This window comes from Pteropus vampyrus, unplaced genomic scaffold, assembly GCF_000151845.1.
Source record: "Pteropus vampyrus isolate Shadow unplaced genomic scaffold, Pvam_2.0 Scaffold55, whole genome shotgun sequence".
Taxonomy (NCBI): domain Eukaryota; kingdom Metazoa; phylum Chordata; class Mammalia; order Chiroptera; family Pteropodidae; genus Pteropus; species Pteropus vampyrus.
In genome coordinates, this window is record NW_011888836.1 from 2,443,178 (window position 1) to 2,462,407 (window position 19,230).

A 19,230-nucleotide genomic window follows, 5' to 3' on the forward strand; every position below is an offset into this window, starting at 1 on the left:
AGTGTTTTGTCCTGTGTTAAATATTCTCACTACTACTAAGGATAGACCTTTTTGAGTACTTAGCTCAATGCCCTTGAATTATGAGTTTTTCAGTCTAGGTGATAGGAATAAACACTATTTCTGTTCATATATGAGTGCAAGGTATAGTTTCCTGTACTCCTTTTGGGTGTTTCTTTTTTCAAACTTGGTATTTTCCTTGCATGCCTTTGTATATAAGTACTTTGCTGAACAAAATACTTTAATTGCCATGAAAAACCTATGTTCTTAGTCATTCTTTTATCACATTAACCCTTGAGAATCACTGATCTTTTTACTGTCTCCATATTTGCTTTTTTTCAACATGTTATATACTTGGAATAATGTAGTATATAGCCTTTTCTGATTGGCTTTTCACTTAATAATATGCTTTTAAGGTCTTTTTGTGGTTTCATAGCAGATTTCTTTTTAGTGCTAAATAATATTCCATTGATTGGATGTCCCACAGTTTGTTATTCCATTCATTTATTGAAAGACATCTTTGTTGCTTCCAAGTTTTGATAATTAAGAAAGCTGCTATAAACCTCTGTGTGCAGGTTTTTCATCTTATTTGGATAAATACTAAGGAACACGATTGCTGGATTGTATGGTAAGAGTATATTTAGTTTTATGAGAAACTGCCAAACTGTGTTTTGTAATAGCTGTACCATTTTGCATTCTCACCAGCAATAAATGAGAATTCCTGTCACTCCATATTCTTGCCAGCATTTGGTGGTGTCAATGTTCAGGATTTTAGCTCTTTTAATAGGTGTGCAGTGGTTATCTCATTCTAATTTGCATTCCCTAATGACATATGATGTGGAACTTCTTTTCATATGCTTGTTTACCATCTTTCTATCTTCTTTGGTGAGGTGTCTATTGAGGTTTTGTCCCATTTTTTATTTTATTTTATTTTTTTATTTTTAAAAATTAATTATTTTTTAATTGAAGAAATGATTTAAATTTTTCCCCTATCTACCTCTCCCCTCCCCACTTCCCTCTGATAACCACTGGTCCATTGTCCATGTCCATGAGTCGCTGTTTGTTTGTCCTGTTCATTTGTTGCTTTTAGGTTTATATCCCACATATAAGTGATATCATGTGATTTTCAACTTTTTCTGTCTGGCTTGTTCGCTTAGTATGATTATTTTAAGGTCCATCCATGTTGTTGCAAATGGCGGTATTTCATCTCTTCTTATGGCTAAGTAATATTCCATTGTATATATGTACCACAGCTTCTTTAGCCAGTCATCTATTATAGGACACCTCGGTTGCTTCCATGTCCTGGCCACTGTGAATAATGCTGCTATGAACATTGGTGTACAAATATCTTTTCAGATATGGGTTTTCAAGTCTTTGTGGTAAATACCCAGTAGAAGGATTGCTGGATCATATGGTAGATCAATTCTTAATTTTTTGAGGAACCTCCATACTGTTTTCCATAGTGGCTGTACCAATTTGCAGTCCCTTGGCCCATTTTTTAAATTGGGTTGCTTTGTTTTCTTATGGTCGAGTTTTAAGAGTTCTTTGTATATTTTAGATAACAGTTCTTTTTCATATGTGTCTTTTGCACATATCATCTTCTTGGCTTGTCTTTACATTCTCTTGACATTATCCTTTGCAGAGTAGAGAATTTTCATTTTAAGTTCAGCTTATCATTTATTTCCTTCAGAGATCATACCTTTGATATTGTATCCAAAAAGTCATCAGCAAGCTCAAGGTCATTTAGGTGTTTTCCTATGTTATCTTCTAGGAGTTTTATACTTTTATATTTTACATTTAGGTCTTTGATCTATTTTGAGTTAATTTTTATTAAGGGTGTAAAGTCTGTGTCTAGATTCATTTTTTTGCAGGTGGATGTCCAGTTCTGGCATCATTTGCTTATGTGTCAAAGATCAGCTGATTATATTTATGTGGGTCTATTCATTTATACTATTTATCTATCCTTTCACCAATACCACACTGTCTTGACTGCTTTAGCTTTATAGTAAGTAAGTCTTGAAGTTGGATAGTGTCAGTCCTCCAGCTTTGTTCTTCTTCAATATTGTGTGACTATTCTGGGTCTTCCGCCTCTCCGTATAAACTTTAGAATCACGTTTTATTTATATCCACAAAATAACTTGCTGGGATTCTAAATGGTTTTATGTTGACTCTTTAGATCAACTTGGGAAGAGCTGACATCCTGATAGTATTGAACATGGAATATCTCTCCATTTATTTAGTTTTTTGATTTCTTCTATCAGTTTTGTTTTTCTTCATATAGATCTTATATATTTTTAATTAGATTTATACTTAGGTATTTCATTTTGGAGGTGCTAATGTTTAATGGTATTGGGTTCTTAATTTCAAATTCTACTTGTTCATTACTGGTATATAGGAAAATTATTGACTTTTATATGTTAACCTTGATCCTGCAGCTTTGCTTCTTGGTTTCAGGAGTTTTTTTGTTGCTATTGTTGATTCTTTGGCATCTTCTTCCTAGATGATCACATCATCTGTGAACTGAGATAGTTTTATTTTTTCCTTCCCAATCTGTGTACCTTTATTTCCTTTTCTTATTGCATAAGCTAGGAATTCCAGTACAGTGTTGAAAAGGAGTGGTGAGAGGGTGTATCCTTGCCTTTTGAGGAAATTTCATTAAATGTGATGTAGATGCTTTAACTTTGGAGCAGAGTGTGTATCTCCATATGAAAGATTATGTAGTTATTGTTTATTATCATGCCCTCTTCCCTTAGAATGTCAGTTTTTTAAAGACATCACCATATCTGTTTTTATCATTGTTGAGTCTCTTTCACCTAGTAGAAAATATCAAGTAGTCAATAAATATTGATGAATAAATGAAGTCTAAATAAGAGAATAAATAAGGCCTTTACTGCCTAGATTTGAATGAATAGTAATTACAGTAAATTGGAGAAAGAAACCTCTAAAAAGTATTATGACCGAATAATTTTAAGACTTTCATATTATTAGGCGAATGAAAAAGAAATTTAAAGGTTGGCATTGCTCAGGTTTCTGTTCTAGGGAATCTTCTCATTCCGTATACTCAGTCTTATTTACTCATGTGATTTCAGTTCGCCATGCCATTGACTCCCAAATCTCTATTTCTAGTCTGATTCCCTCTTCTGAAAATCAGATGCCTAACTGGATGTATCATAAATATATCAGTTCTACATAACCAAAAATAATCATAATTTTTCCACCCAAACTTTTTCCTCTTTTCTAAGTATCCGCTGTCAAAGAGAGTAGGTATTATCAGTAAGCTAGAAAGACAAATGCCATATTCGATATTTAAGTCTTCTTCCCTCTCCCTCTCTTCACCTAATAAAAGACAAAATCTTGTTAACCTATCCACTTCTTCTAACCACTTATCTTAGTTTAGACTGTTAACATCTAGTTTCATCATGGAAGGATCCTCCCATGCTGCCTTTTTGCTTCTTTTCCATTCATTCTTAACACTTTGGTCAGGGGAGTTTTGTAGTTAAAAAAAAAAAATTAAAGAAGCAGAGAGAGAGAGAAGCTGAGGCTTAGAAAGTTGTAGTGATTTACCTAAGATGACCAGAGCTACAAATTGGTAGAACTGGATGGCAAATTCTGAGTGACTAGAATCTCTAGTAACTAGAGCCTGATTCATTAAACCATGCTGCCTCTGGTAATATCAATGAGTACTTGAGTAGTTTGCAGCGCATTTTCCTATTTTTCTTCATGAATAACTTTTTGAGGTAGGGGTTATAATTACCCTCGCTAGTTAGATGTGAAAATTGAGAAACGAAGGTTAGGTAACTTGCTCAAGGACAAGAAGCTATTAAGTGATGGAATTATTAGTAGAAATTGTTTGCTCTAAAACCCATGCTGTTTTTTAACCCTGGAATTTGCCAGTGGTTGCAAATGTACAGTATTCTTTTTGGGGCTTGCTGTGATTTGATTTGGTCCTAGCATTGTGATCAAGTGTGGACCAAATTACTCAAATTCTCAGTGTCTCAACTCCATTTATATAAAATGGAAGTAATATTTGCTCTATAGGTTAAAGATGGACACAAAGCACTTATTACAGTGTCTGACACATGGTGAGATCTTAGTTAATTGAGATATATTAAGAGTTAGCTACTGTTAATATGAGCCAACTTCTTATTTCAGTTACTTCAAGCTCTCTGTTACCAAACAAGTAATATCTTCTACTCCTCATTATTCTATATTATTCTCTTGTATTGTCCACTTCCCGAAGCATTCTATACTGATTTTTTTCTCCATGCCTTTACTTTAGCTATTCCTTCTATTTGAATTGCCACTTTTTCTTTTCTCTACTACTTAAATTTTACTATTCTTTTAAGGCTCCCACATTCTCTGAAATATTTTTGTAATTACCTTTTCTTTACTGAACTCTTATAGAACTTTTGTTCTGTAATTGTCCTTTATTTATAAGTCTTACCCTCCGTTTTTTAAATTTATTATGGTGATTAACATAATATTTGCTCAATGAATGTTTATAATTGCTTGAATATAATATTTGGCATACATTATTGAAGAAGTCTTATGTGTCAAGCATTCTTCAATATCTGGGCCATAAAGATAGATAAGACCTAGTCTCTCCCCTCAAGTAATTTATAATATAGTAGGTAAATTATAACTTATAAAGTACAGCAGTTTTTAACCTCTCTTCTGCTTTCATATTATTCATAATATGTACAACTCACTCTCATCATTAATATCACATTATATGCATTCATTAGGGGAGCATTTCCTTCCAGAATTGAGATTTGCTTAAATATACTTTTTAAAATAATTTTTAAAAGCCCTTTTTCATGTCCTCTTTTTATTCAGTCCTAAGAAACGAAAGAGATGAGAATTAATGTAGCCATGAATGGAAAGGAAATTGAGATCCAGAAATGGCAATGTTACATACAGTCCCATCTTATAGATAAAGAAACTGAGTCTCAAGCTTTGTTAGACTGAAATAGAAAGTTAACAATAGACTCAGGACCTAAACAGCTTTAGTATTTAGGTCATCTAACACTTGAATAATAAGTTCCTGTATGCTAAGCATTGACTTATATTTCTTATTTTAAATGTTATATTATAGGAATCTTTGAACAAATACAAAAAAAGAAGAGTATCATATGAATTGCTATATGCCCACCAACCAACATCAACAATTATCAACATTTTGCCAATGCTGTTTTACATATTTCCCACACTAATTATTTTTCTTTTCAGAGTATTTTAAGGCAAATCCTAGATTTGATATTCTCCCACCATTATTTTAAGATGAGCATTGACTTTAAATTTTGCTGATTATAAAGTACATTAATATTTCTAAAATATCTTTGTTCTATCTTTAGTGCATTAATGAATCCATTAGATATATCATGGCATTCAGCAAATTTTCAAGTATATCAACTTCTATGGAAATTTAAACTTTTAGGGTACTAATATTTCCTATGGTACAGGGGTATTTCAACTTTAGAATACTTTGTTGAAATAAAATAAAGTGATTTAGAGGGGGAAATTTAACCAAAGGAAACAATTACCTGATTATATGCTTTCTAATGAGTACTGTTTTTGGAAAATAGGTGCTTTAATGAGCATCTATTTTTAAAATATTTAAGAAAGTTTTGTTATATAGTTTCTAATATGTTTTTCTACCTTTTTTCTTCTGTTTTAGAGGAAAAGCTGTTCCTTCTCTTTCCCAAAAGTGAAACTTAACAGCTGTATACTAGACATTATTTACCTCCCTTGTAGAATTTTGCTACTTCATCACCTCTTTGATATCTGTACTCTTTTTCTTTCCTGTCCTGTCAGCCTATAGGCTTTTAAGTCTACTTTATTAAAAGCAAGACAAACAATTTCCCTTGATTTTATGTACCCTCTGCCTGTCTGAATACCTCTCCTGACACTTTATTGGCCTCAGGAAAAGGCCCAAATTCTTTAGTATGGATAGAAAGATCTTTTCCCTTTATCTCCCAGATATCTTTCCATCTTTGCCATGTATCCCACATACCCTTGATGTTAATTCATAGTAGTAGCTATACTAAGCTAAATAGTCACAAAGTTGTTATACTAGCATAAATTTATGTACTAATATATACTACATGAACTTCTCATTCATTCTTGTTCAGTTCAACAAAATTTACAAAACATTAAAATTTTCCACTACGTAATAGGTACTGTTCTATCCTCAAAGACTCTGAAATCCATTTGCAATTGAATGTAATATCAGAAGATATTACAGACATACTGTATACATAAAAATTTTTGTTTGTTGTAGATGCAGTTGCTTTTGTAGCACAGCAATGTTAAGATTTATTTGTAATTTCTTGTGTCAAACTATTGTGATCAAACTATTATATAATCATATTTAAAAATTTTGTCTTTTAGGGACAGTATGGAAATTACCAGCAGTGAAAAAGTACTTACATTCCAATAGCCAGTATCTATTAGCAGCCATATTGTCACCTCAGCACTGTGGACACCTCCTTGTGAAGAGATCCTTCCATTCCATCTAGTTTTTGGAAAAACCTTGTGGATAAGTGGCTGTTTCATCCATAAGCAGCCTTTGTGGCTTAGTTGTAACAGGCTTAGTAGCTCAAAAATACTCTTAATTTCACATTTCTACTCTAGATGGCAACATTGGACAGAAAATACGACATAACCGATTTGCAATGATTTCGGAACTATTTCAAATGGACTGTTACAGACTGAAAGGTGTGAACAGCTTTGTATGTTTATGAAGGTTAAGGGAATTTAATACTTTTCCACAGATTCTTTTGTAAGGGGAAGAGGGAAATGTACACTTTTTACAGCAGCAATATTTTGTATATTATGTTTATTTCATGTGGTAAATATGCAAGGCGGTACACTACGCATTGGACAGAATCATAATTCCTCTCTTAATGTGGATTGTAGCATGGTGGATGCTTGATTGTGTTGGTTTCAGTATGGTGTACTATAAAGATAAAGGTGAGGGAGAAGACCATATGTCCACTGTTAATGTTCTTAAGAGAAAATTAAGATCCCTTTTATCTGTCAGATAATCAAGGGCACTGTGATACAGTTTTGAGTAAAATGACATTTTTTTAAAGCTTTCCAGTTTTGTGGATTATAACCTTTTTATAAAGATCATTTATAATAAAATTTTAAAATGCGAGGCAATAAGAATTACTTCATGTTGGATTTGAAGAATCTTGGTAACAGTTTCATGTAAATGAAATGGTAATGCTCTCCTAAAATAGCAATAAACTGAAAATGGAAGTGTTAATTTTACCTTGTTTGAGTAATCAGGGAACTTGGTAAGTGATTTCAGAGCATTTTATAAATGATATCAAAGAAGTCAACATTGATCCAGTAGCTTTACTTTTTAACAATAGAAGGTTAATTGGTTTATATAATAGAATAGTTCAGGAGACTTAGAAACCTTTATTTCAACTTTCTTAACTGGAAATAATAACATTTATAAAGGGACACTTAAGTTTTTCCCTTTTTTTATGTTGTTAAATGTAACACAGATGTTTAGGAAAATGCTTATTGACAAAGTTTATTATGATTTGTATTAAAAGCATAGAGATAACAGTCTAAATCACTTTGTTTATTAGCATATTTAATCATATTTGAGACTGTCCTGTGCCTGATTATTTTAGCTTAATTCAGGGATATTGCATTGGGCAGAAAATCATGCATTGAGAAGTTTATAACCACAATTATTTAAGCATAATCTGAAAACATCTAGCCCAAAGGTAAGTTGTTTTTTTCATCACAGTTGCCTATTTATAATTGAATTGGTTTTTCCCACTTCTAACTGGAAACAAAGCAGAAGGGGTACCATTAATTTGAATAAGCAAAACATAACTGTTCTTAACATCCTGTAATCAAAAGGAGGAATTTCAGTGTGTCTCTGTGTGTGTATGAGAGTATGTGTGTTTTAAGGTCAGAATAGGTTTTTTTCCCAACTTGTTCAGTAGAAAATGGACATCAAGTTTGAACAGATAAAGCATGAACAGCCTTATTGAGATTGAAATGCTTATAGGTTCTGTGCCAATTTTCCACCACTTGTGTACTTTGTTGCTATTTAAAACTGTATCAACTCTAACAGAAGAATAAATTATTTGTGATTTAAATTTTCTCATTTGTTTCTTTAAATTAGATCTCTTTGACTCTCTTGTTTTGTCTGGAGACTATGCTGTGGGTTTTTTATATGAGTTAGTCCAGTATAAGCAGACTATATTTGTATTCTAGGACTTTATCAAAATTCTCTTGCCATGCCCAAGTTAATTAGAATTAACTGTTCAGTAATCAGCATGTTGTGTGGGTTGTTTGTTACAGAGTTCTTTCTCTCAAAATGAAGTCCATGAGGCTATAATCAAGATGACTGAATTAGATAAATGAGTTGAGGAGACAAAATTGTACTGAACCCAACCTGGTGTAGATACGTTATCTCATTTGAAATAAGCTCAACTGACATTAAGAAATAATTTGTCTTGCCAGCCCATCTTCTGTTGTCTTATTCTCTTTTTAATGGAAACTAAAATTGCAATTTTAATAAGCAGAATTTCCTCCAGGACTTTCTTCCTGGAGACTAGTGCATTTGCAGGGTTTAATTGTTTTATAACAGTCTTATTTCGTAAAAGTTTTTAATTGGTGATGACAAAAATTACCTTACTCCTTTGATACTTAGTAAGAAGAATTTTACCAGTAACTTTCTACCAAGTTTTACATTCCCATATAGACAATATATATTGTAAAGCTGAAGGTTTTTTTTGTTAAAATGTATATTATTATAATAAAGAAATATGTCATAACATACCATAAAATTCCAGAAGCAAAATATTACTAGGAAAACTGCAGGATGATTATTGATCAATATTTAAAAATATTTAACTGTGCTAGTTCAGTTGTTCGAGAATATGTTAGTATAATTTTATAGAGTTGTGACTCGGTTTTGGTTTCATTTTTAATTTTTAATGGAGTTTTCCAATATATACAAAAGTGGAGAGAATGGTATATATAGTAAGCCATGTACCAGTAACCAAACTTATCCACTTAGCAACTCGTGGCCAATCTTGTGTTGTATATACACTGACCTACAAATTGAAGCATACACTATGTCCTTTAATTATTCTGTAAGTATCTCTAAAAGACAAGTACTCTTTTAAAGAACCCTTGATACTCAAAGGTTCTTCCTGTGTCTCAGATTTTGTATTTTCAGTGTTAACAGTGAATTAAAAACCATCTCAGAAATTGTATAAATAAATCACTGCCTATTCTTTCATTTTAAATAGTCATTCCTGTTAAATAATTAAGACATTGGCAAAAATAGATTATACAGAAAGGGAACATTCTCCATAATTTCATCTCTTAAAATGACAGTTATTAAAAGGGTTGTTAAATTTCTTCTAACTCTATTTTGCACATATAAGCCAACATATATTTATTGCTTTGTCTTTTGAATTACACTAGCAATACTATTTTGTGCAACTTCTTTTTTTTTCCCAAACTTAGAAATATCCTAAATGCTCTATATTCTTGTATTCCTAATTTTTTTACTACTGCAAAGATAAAGCTTTCATAAGCTATTTGGCGAGATTTTATTTTGGTATGCTCATTAGTGTATGTCTATACAGGAAATTTCTAATTTGTTACGTGTAAGGCTATGTACATTTTTAAAAAATGTCCCCCTAAATGTTATATTCTTGTCAACACCCTATCATTAGTCATGTTAATTTTTGCAATTCTAGTAGGCTTTTAAAAACATGCTATCTCAGAATTTAATTTGAATTACATTTGATTTATTTATAAGTTTGAGCATCTTTTGAAAAGCTTAATGACACTCTATTATTTTTTCCTCTGAAATGCCTTTGTCCATTTTTCTATTGGGATGTTGTGTAAGCAATAGAGGAAATAATATAAAGACATATACACAAATATATGTATAATTATGTATGGTTTTCTTTATATACACATTAATCTTTATTATCTATTTTATTGCACATCTCTTCAGTCTGTTCATTATTTTTTAACTTTGGCTAAGATGTATTTCACTGTATTAAAATTTTAAGATTTTATATAGTTAATTTCATAGCTTGTTGCAAGGTTACTAACTTCCAAATGTTTAAAAATATTCTCATATTTATTTCTGTTCTAAAATTTGTTGTACATAGTATAGAGTATTAACTCTGTTCTTTGGATAAACAGTTTCACATTTATTGAATAAACTAATGATGTGAGATGTCACCTTATTCTGTTTATATAAAAGATTAATTATAGTTGAGGCATGTTGGATTTATGCTATTTCAAAGACTAGTTATATTCTTGTAAGTATACCTTCATATAATTGGCATAAAGTTTTGTTTTTTTCCTTTTAGCAAGGTGTTTTTTATTAGATAAGAGTTAACTGCCAGGGTATAAACAATGACTGGCTTCTTAATAGAGAATTACTGAAATGTGTTTTTATATAAAATGACTAGAACATCTTGGAGGTTTTTACTTTAAGTTTTAAAGTAATTTTTTGTTCCCTTTTAATTTTTTGTTCCCTTTTAATTATCTTAATAGCTGCCCCAGTGTATCTTGTTTTGATTACTACCACAAAATTAAATCAATACCAAATTTTTTTTATTGTTTAAAACGCTAAGTTTCAGAAATAGACAATGTAGTATAATTTTCATTAATGCAATAAAGACCTATAAATAGAGCGATCGTGTAATTTATTGCTCAATTTGGGAAACTTGAGAATGAGAGAGGGATATACACACACAAATACACATACATACATACATACATATATACATGCATATATAAGTGCATGTGTGTGTTATATAATTATGGATATATGTGGATAAATGTGCATGGTTTTTTTTTGTTTGTTCGTTTGTTTAATTTTATCTTTTTCCTGTTAGGGAGCCATAATTTAAGAAGTTAGATATATGAGTGATGCATTTATGTTTAGGCTGTAATCTTTAGCTATGATAATATATTTTAATGTACTGTTTCTCATGAAACAGTACAAAAATAATTACTTGAAGTTAAAATAGATGAATAAAACAATTCTGAATATTCTGAGAGGTTTTTATCATTTTTAATCTCTTAGGGAATACTGATTATTTCCAAATATTATTCTCTCTTAAAAATAATCCCCAAGTTTTGAGTGAGCACATTACCTACCTAGTGACTCCATTTAACATCCTTCTTTGCAGTGAGGTTTAGTTGTGTGACTTCAGGTTCAGCCAGCAGGCTGTGAGCTGGAGTGATGTATGCAGCTGCTAAATCACATCCTTAAAAGTGTGCTCCATTTTCTGTTTTCTGTTTCCCAATGGCTGTAACATGACATATTATTGGTGAGCTTTGGCTTTACAGGTGGAGAAATACGCTAGAGAATGGCAGTACAACTAGACAGAATCAAAAGTCTCCTGAATGGCCTCATGAAACCCACTCTTCTACTCCCCTATCAGCTTGGACTTTGACATGAGAGAAATAATACTTCTATTTTATTAAGGTCTTTGTTATAGCAGCAAAGCCTAGACTTTACTGTTAGGGTCATGTAGTGAAGTGTCATTTCATATTCTGTGTGGAATCATAGTGTTTAGGAATGATAGATTGTGTGTGTGACGTACTTAATCATTTAGTTCATATTTCTGACTAATGAAGTAGGACAAAATTCTTTATATTTCCTTTAAGATCGTCCTCACTTTCCATTACTTGCATGAATTGGATGCTGTATTTAGTAGCAATAGATTTAATTTGAAATATTGGTAAAAATATACTTAAAAGTTACCATCTTTTTGATATTTGTACAGTTAAAGGTTTTATAAATAGAATGTTTTCTAAGTCCTTATTTTTAGACTTAGATAGGACTTCATAAAATCTCTTAGGTTTTAACTTAATTTTGTTCTTTGGAGTTTTTTCTCTACTGCTTGCTTTTTCCATAAAGTTTTCTGACTTTCACCATATGAACTGTGTACTTTGATTATAGTTTCCTTGCCAACTTTTCTTCTGGAAAAAAGATGTACTAAAAGCATTTTGATTTTACACCTATAGTAGCTCTTCTTATTCAGCTTAGGGAACTATAAAGAATTTTATATCTACAAGAGGTATAACTATATTAGCTAGGGAAGGGTATTTTGGAATAATGATTGTTTTTCATATAGTATTTAATGCACATCATCAATTTTTAAAAAACTTTTTAGGACTCCTGATATCAGTGGTTCAAAATACTGTTTAGAGCTATCAAAGATTTTATCTTCTATCAATATGACTATACTAGGGAATTATTTCTGTTAATGCTTAGTAAATTAAGAGCAAGAAAGTGTGGCTGTGGCTTCTTTTCAGTACTAATATCATTCTATCCATAGAAGTCCTATTTCCTGTTCAGTAATTTCAGTATTCCATTCTTTCCCAAGATCTCGCTTCGCAGCAAGCTTTCATACTTCAGGCTCTACATGTTAGTGCTCAGTCCTCATTCCCACATAAACACAACCATTTTGAAAACATGAACTGATATTAATTACCCCCTTGGCACCAAAAAGTCAGGATTTCCTGATGCGGCACGCTAATGTAAAATGCATTAGTGCAAATGCTGGCTCCAAGGGGTAATACTCTCTAAATAAACACAGCAATGTTTTTCTTTATTCACAACTCTCAGGCTATTCTGAAAATCATTCATCCTCCATACCCCTCCCCCAAAAGCATTTTGAGTTTTAATAAGTTACAACTGGATTTCATAAGGAATTGAATTCCAAGCTGCAAATCAGTGGCACTTAACTCTTTGGTTCTTTGAAATAAAATCTACCTAAATGTTCTGATCAATAAATGGCTTTGCACCATAATGTGCCATAGTGTGTTGGAAGATAACAGTTTATATTAATCATGGATATCACTAAAATATGTCATTCGGACTTAAAAATTTCTTTGGAAACAGTGAACAAGAAGGTCAGTCACTTAAAGCCAGGAAGAATGTGTATAGTTTCAGGTTTTTTTTGTTTTTGGTTTGTCTGTGTGTGTGTGTGTGTGAACACTCCATGTAGACTTCTGGTCAAGAAGGCAGTATTTCATGCTTTGATGTACCCTCTTCAAGCACATACTACTACTATTAGATAAAACAAGTAAACCAAACCAAAGATAGCCAGGCTCAAACAAGGTGAGCATAACTATGGAGCAAAAATGGAGCAAAAATGTAAATTGGTGAGTGAGGCTGAAACCATGGGTCTCTTGAGTTCCAAGTAGAGAAGATAGTATTAGTTCTTAAGAAATTGGCTCCTACAAAGTAATAGAAACTAAAAATATTACGAAGGATCGGATATTGGAGCCAGATTTACTACTTGAAATCAGGGCTACAGCGTGACTCTTCACCCACTATTCCCTCTTATAAAACACACACAAGGCTTTATAAAGCTTGCTGCTGACCATTACCTAAGATCTTGTTTTGAGGAAGCTGAGCATAATGCTAAAAAATACATATTTAGCCTCTTGATCTAGAGTTGAACCAAGGTATTCTGTAACTTGGTAATTATAGGTCTAAAGTATTCCTAAAATAGTCATTGTAGGGAAGAAGTTCTCAAAAGATTTGGTTCTGGATTTGGTGTAAGGGTCCAGGGGCACAAGTGGAAGTGCAAAAGGAAGAAAGAAGGGTGGAGAAGAGAAAAAACAGTCAAGTAAAACCTCCTACTTTTAATAAGCCTTTGAACTAAATTTGCAAAACACATCAGGAAAAACACTTAACAGAACATGTATTCTGACCACATAAAATTAATTTTATGGAACAGTCTGATAATTTAAAATATTAATGTTAAGACTGCACAAGGAAATAAATTTACTCATATATCCTCAAGTAGATAATGAAATTATAAAACAATTAGCACTAAAATTATAAAAACAAATCTTACAAGAAAAATATTAAAATAAGCTCAATTAGTGTAAACTGTAGACACAGTTGAAGAGGAAATTTGTAAATTAGATAGTCTGAGAAATTGTCTCATATTAGAGCACAAAGAAACAAAGGGTTAAAAAAATTATATAGAAGCGAATGCGAAATTTTAATAAGGTATCTCCAGAAGAAGGGAATGAAGGATTGGTAGGAAAGCAATACATTAAAAAAATAAAATAAAAGCTGATAGTTTTCCACAGTTGAATCTATGACTACTCAGATTGTAAGTAAGATTGGACTTACCCTAAGTCCAGTCAGGGCAAAGAAAAATGAATCCATGGTCGGATACATTATTATAGTGTTTAGAAAGAAAAAAAAATTTACACGAGAGAAAAAGTATATTACTTATAAAGAAGTAAAATTTAGACAATTTTCTGCAATCAAAAAAGATAGGATTCAGGTACTGAGGGAAAATAAGTCAATCAAAGTGTTAAAACAGCTAAATATAATTCTATAGTGAGGGAAAAGTAAAAAATTTTTAGGCTTACAAAGACCAAGAGTTTATCATCCATTGAAGATGTACTTCAATAAAAATGAAAATAATTCAGAAAAAGGTGTAGGATGCAGAAAAGAATAGAGGTTACATAATATTCGTCAAAATTATTAATAGGTAACATCTTTTCTGGGTGCAAAGAAAAGGTAAAGTTAAACGTGATAGGTTGACTGCATTCATGACCTCAATTCTTTACTCCTTTCTGAGTTCCTGCCCCTTTGCCATGTGATTTTGCAGTTCCTCTCACTAAAGAGGCAGAGTTAGTTTTCCTGTCCTTTGATTCTGAGTTTGGCTATGTAATTGCCTTGGCCAGTGGGATATTAGCAGATGTGATTCATATAGGATCTTGTAAAAGCACTGGTGTAGTTCTGCTTCTACTCTGCCTCAGTGTTTGCCATGGAAATCTGCCCAGACTAACCTGAAGGGATGTGAGACACATGAGCAAAACCAAATCAGAACAATTGACACTGGCCAACTTCCAACCAAGATCAGTAGACGATAGCCAACCAGCCAGCTGACCACAGATGCATAAGCAAGTATAGCCCAGGTGATCTAGGCTCTGCAGATCCATAAGCTAAATGTTTATTATATGTCACTGGTTTTTGAATTTTTGTTATAAATAGGTAGCTGATAACAATAGTGAGATAAAAGATAGGAATCATGATGAATGAATTGATAAAGCATGCTAAGGGACTTTCATGCTCAGAATAGACTAAAAAGCTTGACTTTTTTGAAAAAAAAAATTCAGGCAAGGTTGTAAGAGTAATGTTAAAAGTATAAGAAATCTAAGAGTCAACATTAAAACAAATATGCAGTTTATAAATATATAGCCAGAAAAGAGGGAGGGAGAGGAAAAAGGGAGGCAAAAAAACCAGAAAATGTACAAATCCAATGGAGGGAAGGAATGAAGGAAGAGAAGTAACAAATCACAAAAGAAAATGATAGAGAAAGCTAAATATATCAGTAGTTACAATAAACAGGTTAAGCTTATTTATTAAAAGACAAATTGGGAGAAAACTATATTCTTATTAAGAGACTACTAAAAAATTAAGAAAAGAAGTAGATACAGGTGTGCTAAGGTAGAATTTAAAGACAAAACATTAATAGGAATAAAGAAGGATCCTAAATAAAACAGAAACATCATTTAAGACATAACTAGTATATAGAAAGCAAAAACAGCATTACAAGCAAAAATGTAAAACTCCAAAGCCATAGCAGAAAAATTTTAATCTACTGATAGCAGAAACTTGGCTCAAATAGACAACAGTAAGAGTACAGAACTGTTCTATCCAATGAAAGTATAATATCATCCCCATATGTGATTTAAAAATTTCTAGTAGCTACATTAAAAATGTAGAAACAGAACTATTTCAATATATTTTAACCCACTATATCCAAAATGCTATTTCAACATATGTAAAAATTTATGAGACATTTTACATTCTTTTTTCATAGTAAGTCTTAGAAATCTAGTTTGTACTTCACAGTACATCACTAGTCACATTTCAAGTACTTAGTAGCCACAGCTGATCACTAGCTACTATGTGCTACTATGTTGGTTGCAAGCAGAAAATGTTATAGATAAAAATAGAATCCTATACCTGACAGCATACATTCTTTCAAGTACAGACCTTGTACTAATTTACAAAAGTCTGATCATATTTTAAAGAATCTGTATAAATCACTTTCTCTAACAGCAGTACATGTACTGAGAACTTTAAAAAAGTAATAAACAACTTGTGGTTAAAGAGAAAATCACAGTGGAAATTTAAAAAATTAGAACTGAGCTACAATAAAAGTTCTCAAATCAAAACTTGTGAGATGCTGATATAACAGTTCTTAGAAGTTAATAGCCTTAAATGCATTTATATAAAAATGAAAAAGATGGAAGATTGACTTACCTCAGTAATACAGATGAAGAATACAAAATTAAATGCAGATAAGGCAATATAAGGAACGATTTAGAAGAGACTAATAAAGAAAATAGCATAAATTAACAACAAAAAAGCAGAGGATCACCAAAAAGAACCAAATCTGTTTTTAAATAAAAGCAATAAATTGACCAAATATAAAATATTGACACAAGCAGTTTTAGGAAGAGAAAGAAGGGTATTACTATAAATGTGCTGTGTATTCCAAATTTTGTTAAAAGTGTACCATAAAAGAGCTATATAGCAAGCCTGACTATGAACTTCTTACATTTTATATTAATATCAAATAATATAAATAGGTGTAACATAAAATGTGGTTTCTGGCCTTTTAAGGAGACATGGCTAGATTTAGGAATCAATTCTTTAATCACCTGTAGCTCATTTATGAATTTCTTCATGACCCAAAGGGAGACATTGTCAGCTCCCTGAAGGCAGGGACTTCATTTTTGTCTACTGCTGGTCACTCAATGTCTAGATTAATGCCTAATATGTAATGAGTTCCATAAATATTGGTTGAAAGAAAGTATATGAGGAATGTTGGTTACAAATTAGGATGTATGCAGAAATTTAGGATTTATATATGATAAATGAAGTAATAAAACAGATGGGTTAGAGGTAAAAGTCAGAGACAACACAGATCCGTAATCCTGACCCATCCTGAGGTCATCTGGTTGCAAAATCTGGCATGACCTATGGTGAAATTATTTATAGTCTGTCTTTATCTGACTCAGATTCCCCTGGAGGTGCCATGTCACATCTTGTATGTATACGCATACATCTGGTCCTAGAAGTTTCAGATAAGAGATAATGAACCTATATGAATGTCTACAATTAAGCTATGTAATAGAAGAATATATTTCATATTTAAATAGGCCAGGGGAGGTTTGCCTGGTCGTACTGGTGATTTATTAATGAATTATAGCATTGCAATTATTTTGTGGTTATAAAATAGTAAGCATAGCTAACTTTGTCTTGTTTCCCCTTGCCAAAAAAAATAGTCTCCTTGGGGGAGTATATTTTTGTGGGAATGCAGATGGATGAATGATGACATTAATGACAACATTCTTCTCTTTATTTTGGTCTCTGTTATCCTCTATTCTGTGCCCAGAGCTAAACTATTAGAATTCTACAGTTTGCTAGGAAAACATGTGTTATTTTGCTCCTTCACCAATCTAGCCGACTATATGGTACATATAATGATATTCCCATCATGAACTTACTTTGACTTTTCCCTCTTCACATCTCTCATAGCCTTGGCCGCATGCCCATTTTACGTTAACAATGCTCCTTCTATTTCCCAGTATTTCTCCCTTTCTCTGTATTACCCTCCCCAAACATTATGTTACATTCCAAGTAGCTTTCCTTACTGTATAATATTCACTCAACCATCTTCAATCAAGCTGCCTGTTAAACCTGTTTCCTTTACTAACATTTCATGACTTCTAAACATTTCCAAAGTCCTCACATGAGGGGTGATAGACTTCTGTACTGGCATGTGTAATTATTAGTAATAATTTTTCTCCTATGAAAAATAAATAGCAAGAGCTCCTTGGTAAGTATCTGTGGGATCTGTACACTCATATTTGGGCTGATGCATTAATAAGTTTGCCACAGCGAAGAAAGGAAGATGTAAGAAAATTCAGGCTGAAAAGAATAATACATATTATATCACTTCATATTTGAAAACTCAAATGTAAAATTATCTCCAGGAAGAAATACTACCTCTTAGGTTAAACTAAATATACTATATTTCATCTAATCTATCACATCACTTTAACTGCTCCATTTATGCCCTTAAGATGGGTATTGGGAAAAAGTCTTAGCTGCTTCCTTAGCAAACCGTAATTATATGGGCTAGCACCTTATTTTGAGTGTGTTTTGCACCTCAGCCTAGAGTAAGGCTAAAAGGTCCCACTTAAATACACTAGATTTCTAACTTCTCCAGAGCGCTTAGCAAAAATGAATTCTCAATAAATGTTGAACAAGTGAACAAGTGAATTCACAAATGAATGGATAGTTTTCATTCCTTGTGATCACCTTGGTATCGTTTCATACTGCTGACAACCTCCTCTTTCTCATGTCGCTTGTCTCCCTTGGCACCTCCGACATCCCTCTGCAGCCTCCATTTCTACTTCACTAGCTATTTCTCATCTCCCCATGCTCACTTTTTACTGCCTGCTCTTTAAATATAGGTTTCCTCCAGGATTTCATCCTCACTACCTTCTCTTACCTTATTAGATATATATTCCCCGGTAGAATTTGATCAATATCTCTGGTTTGACTACTACCTATACACTCAATGTCCCAGCTCAAACCTCTGCACTTTGGACCAATGATATGCTGCAGCCAGCTTGTGCCAGCTCATGAGAGCCAATTTTTTTTTTTTTTTTTTACACCTACAGCACCCTTTGTTCCTAGATAGTCTCCCATCCAAGTACTAACCAGGCCCAACCCTGCTTAGCTTCTGAGATCAGACAAGATCGGGTGTGTTCAGGGTAGCATGGCCGTAGACCATGAGAGCCAATTTTTAAATTCTGAAGAATTTCATGAGCTAGTTGCTAAACCCAGCCATTATTAAAATTGTGTAAATTTACAATTAAATTAATTACGTTATAAACAAAGGTAATAATACTTAAACTTCATTACTTTCTAACAGTTTTGCTACATTTTTCTAATTATCAATACTTATGAAATATTATATGTTTATTATATTCATATGTTGAAAATATTGTTGATCTTTGAACAACATGGGTTTGAACTGTGGGGTTACTTATGTGAACTTTTTTTCAATAAATACTATAAATGTATTCTTTCTTATGATTTTAATATTTTCTCTAGCTGACTTTATTATAGGAATACAGTATACAATACATACGACATACAAA

General features: G+C 32.2%; 1 protein-coding gene and 1 pseudogene across 5 annotated transcripts in view; one reads left to right on the forward strand and one right to left on the reverse strand.

Moving 5' to 3' along the window:
• SS18 (SS18, nBAF chromatin remodeling complex subunit) overlaps nucleotides 1-8,123 on the forward strand; it is a 68,274-nt gene extending 60,151 nt beyond the window's left edge. For 3 of the 5 annotated variants that reach the window (XM_011360405.2, XM_011360404.2, XM_023530798.1), the window contains exon 11: nucleotides 6,388-7,267. In XM_011360405.2, the coding sequence (XP_011358707.1) occupies nucleotides 6,388-6,414 (27 nt within the window). In that variant the 3' untranslated portion in view covers nucleotides 6,415-7,267. Of the gene's footprint in view, nucleotides 1-6,387 lie in introns of all 5 variants that reach the window. The other 2 variants (XM_011360407.2, XM_011360406.2) reach the window with 1 other exon arrangement.
• Nucleotides 8,124-18,738: 10,615 nt separating this feature from the next.
• On the reverse strand, nucleotides 18,739-18,857 carry LOC111739951 (annotated as a pseudogene).
• Between the last annotated feature and the right edge of the window lie 373 nt (nucleotides 18,858-19,230).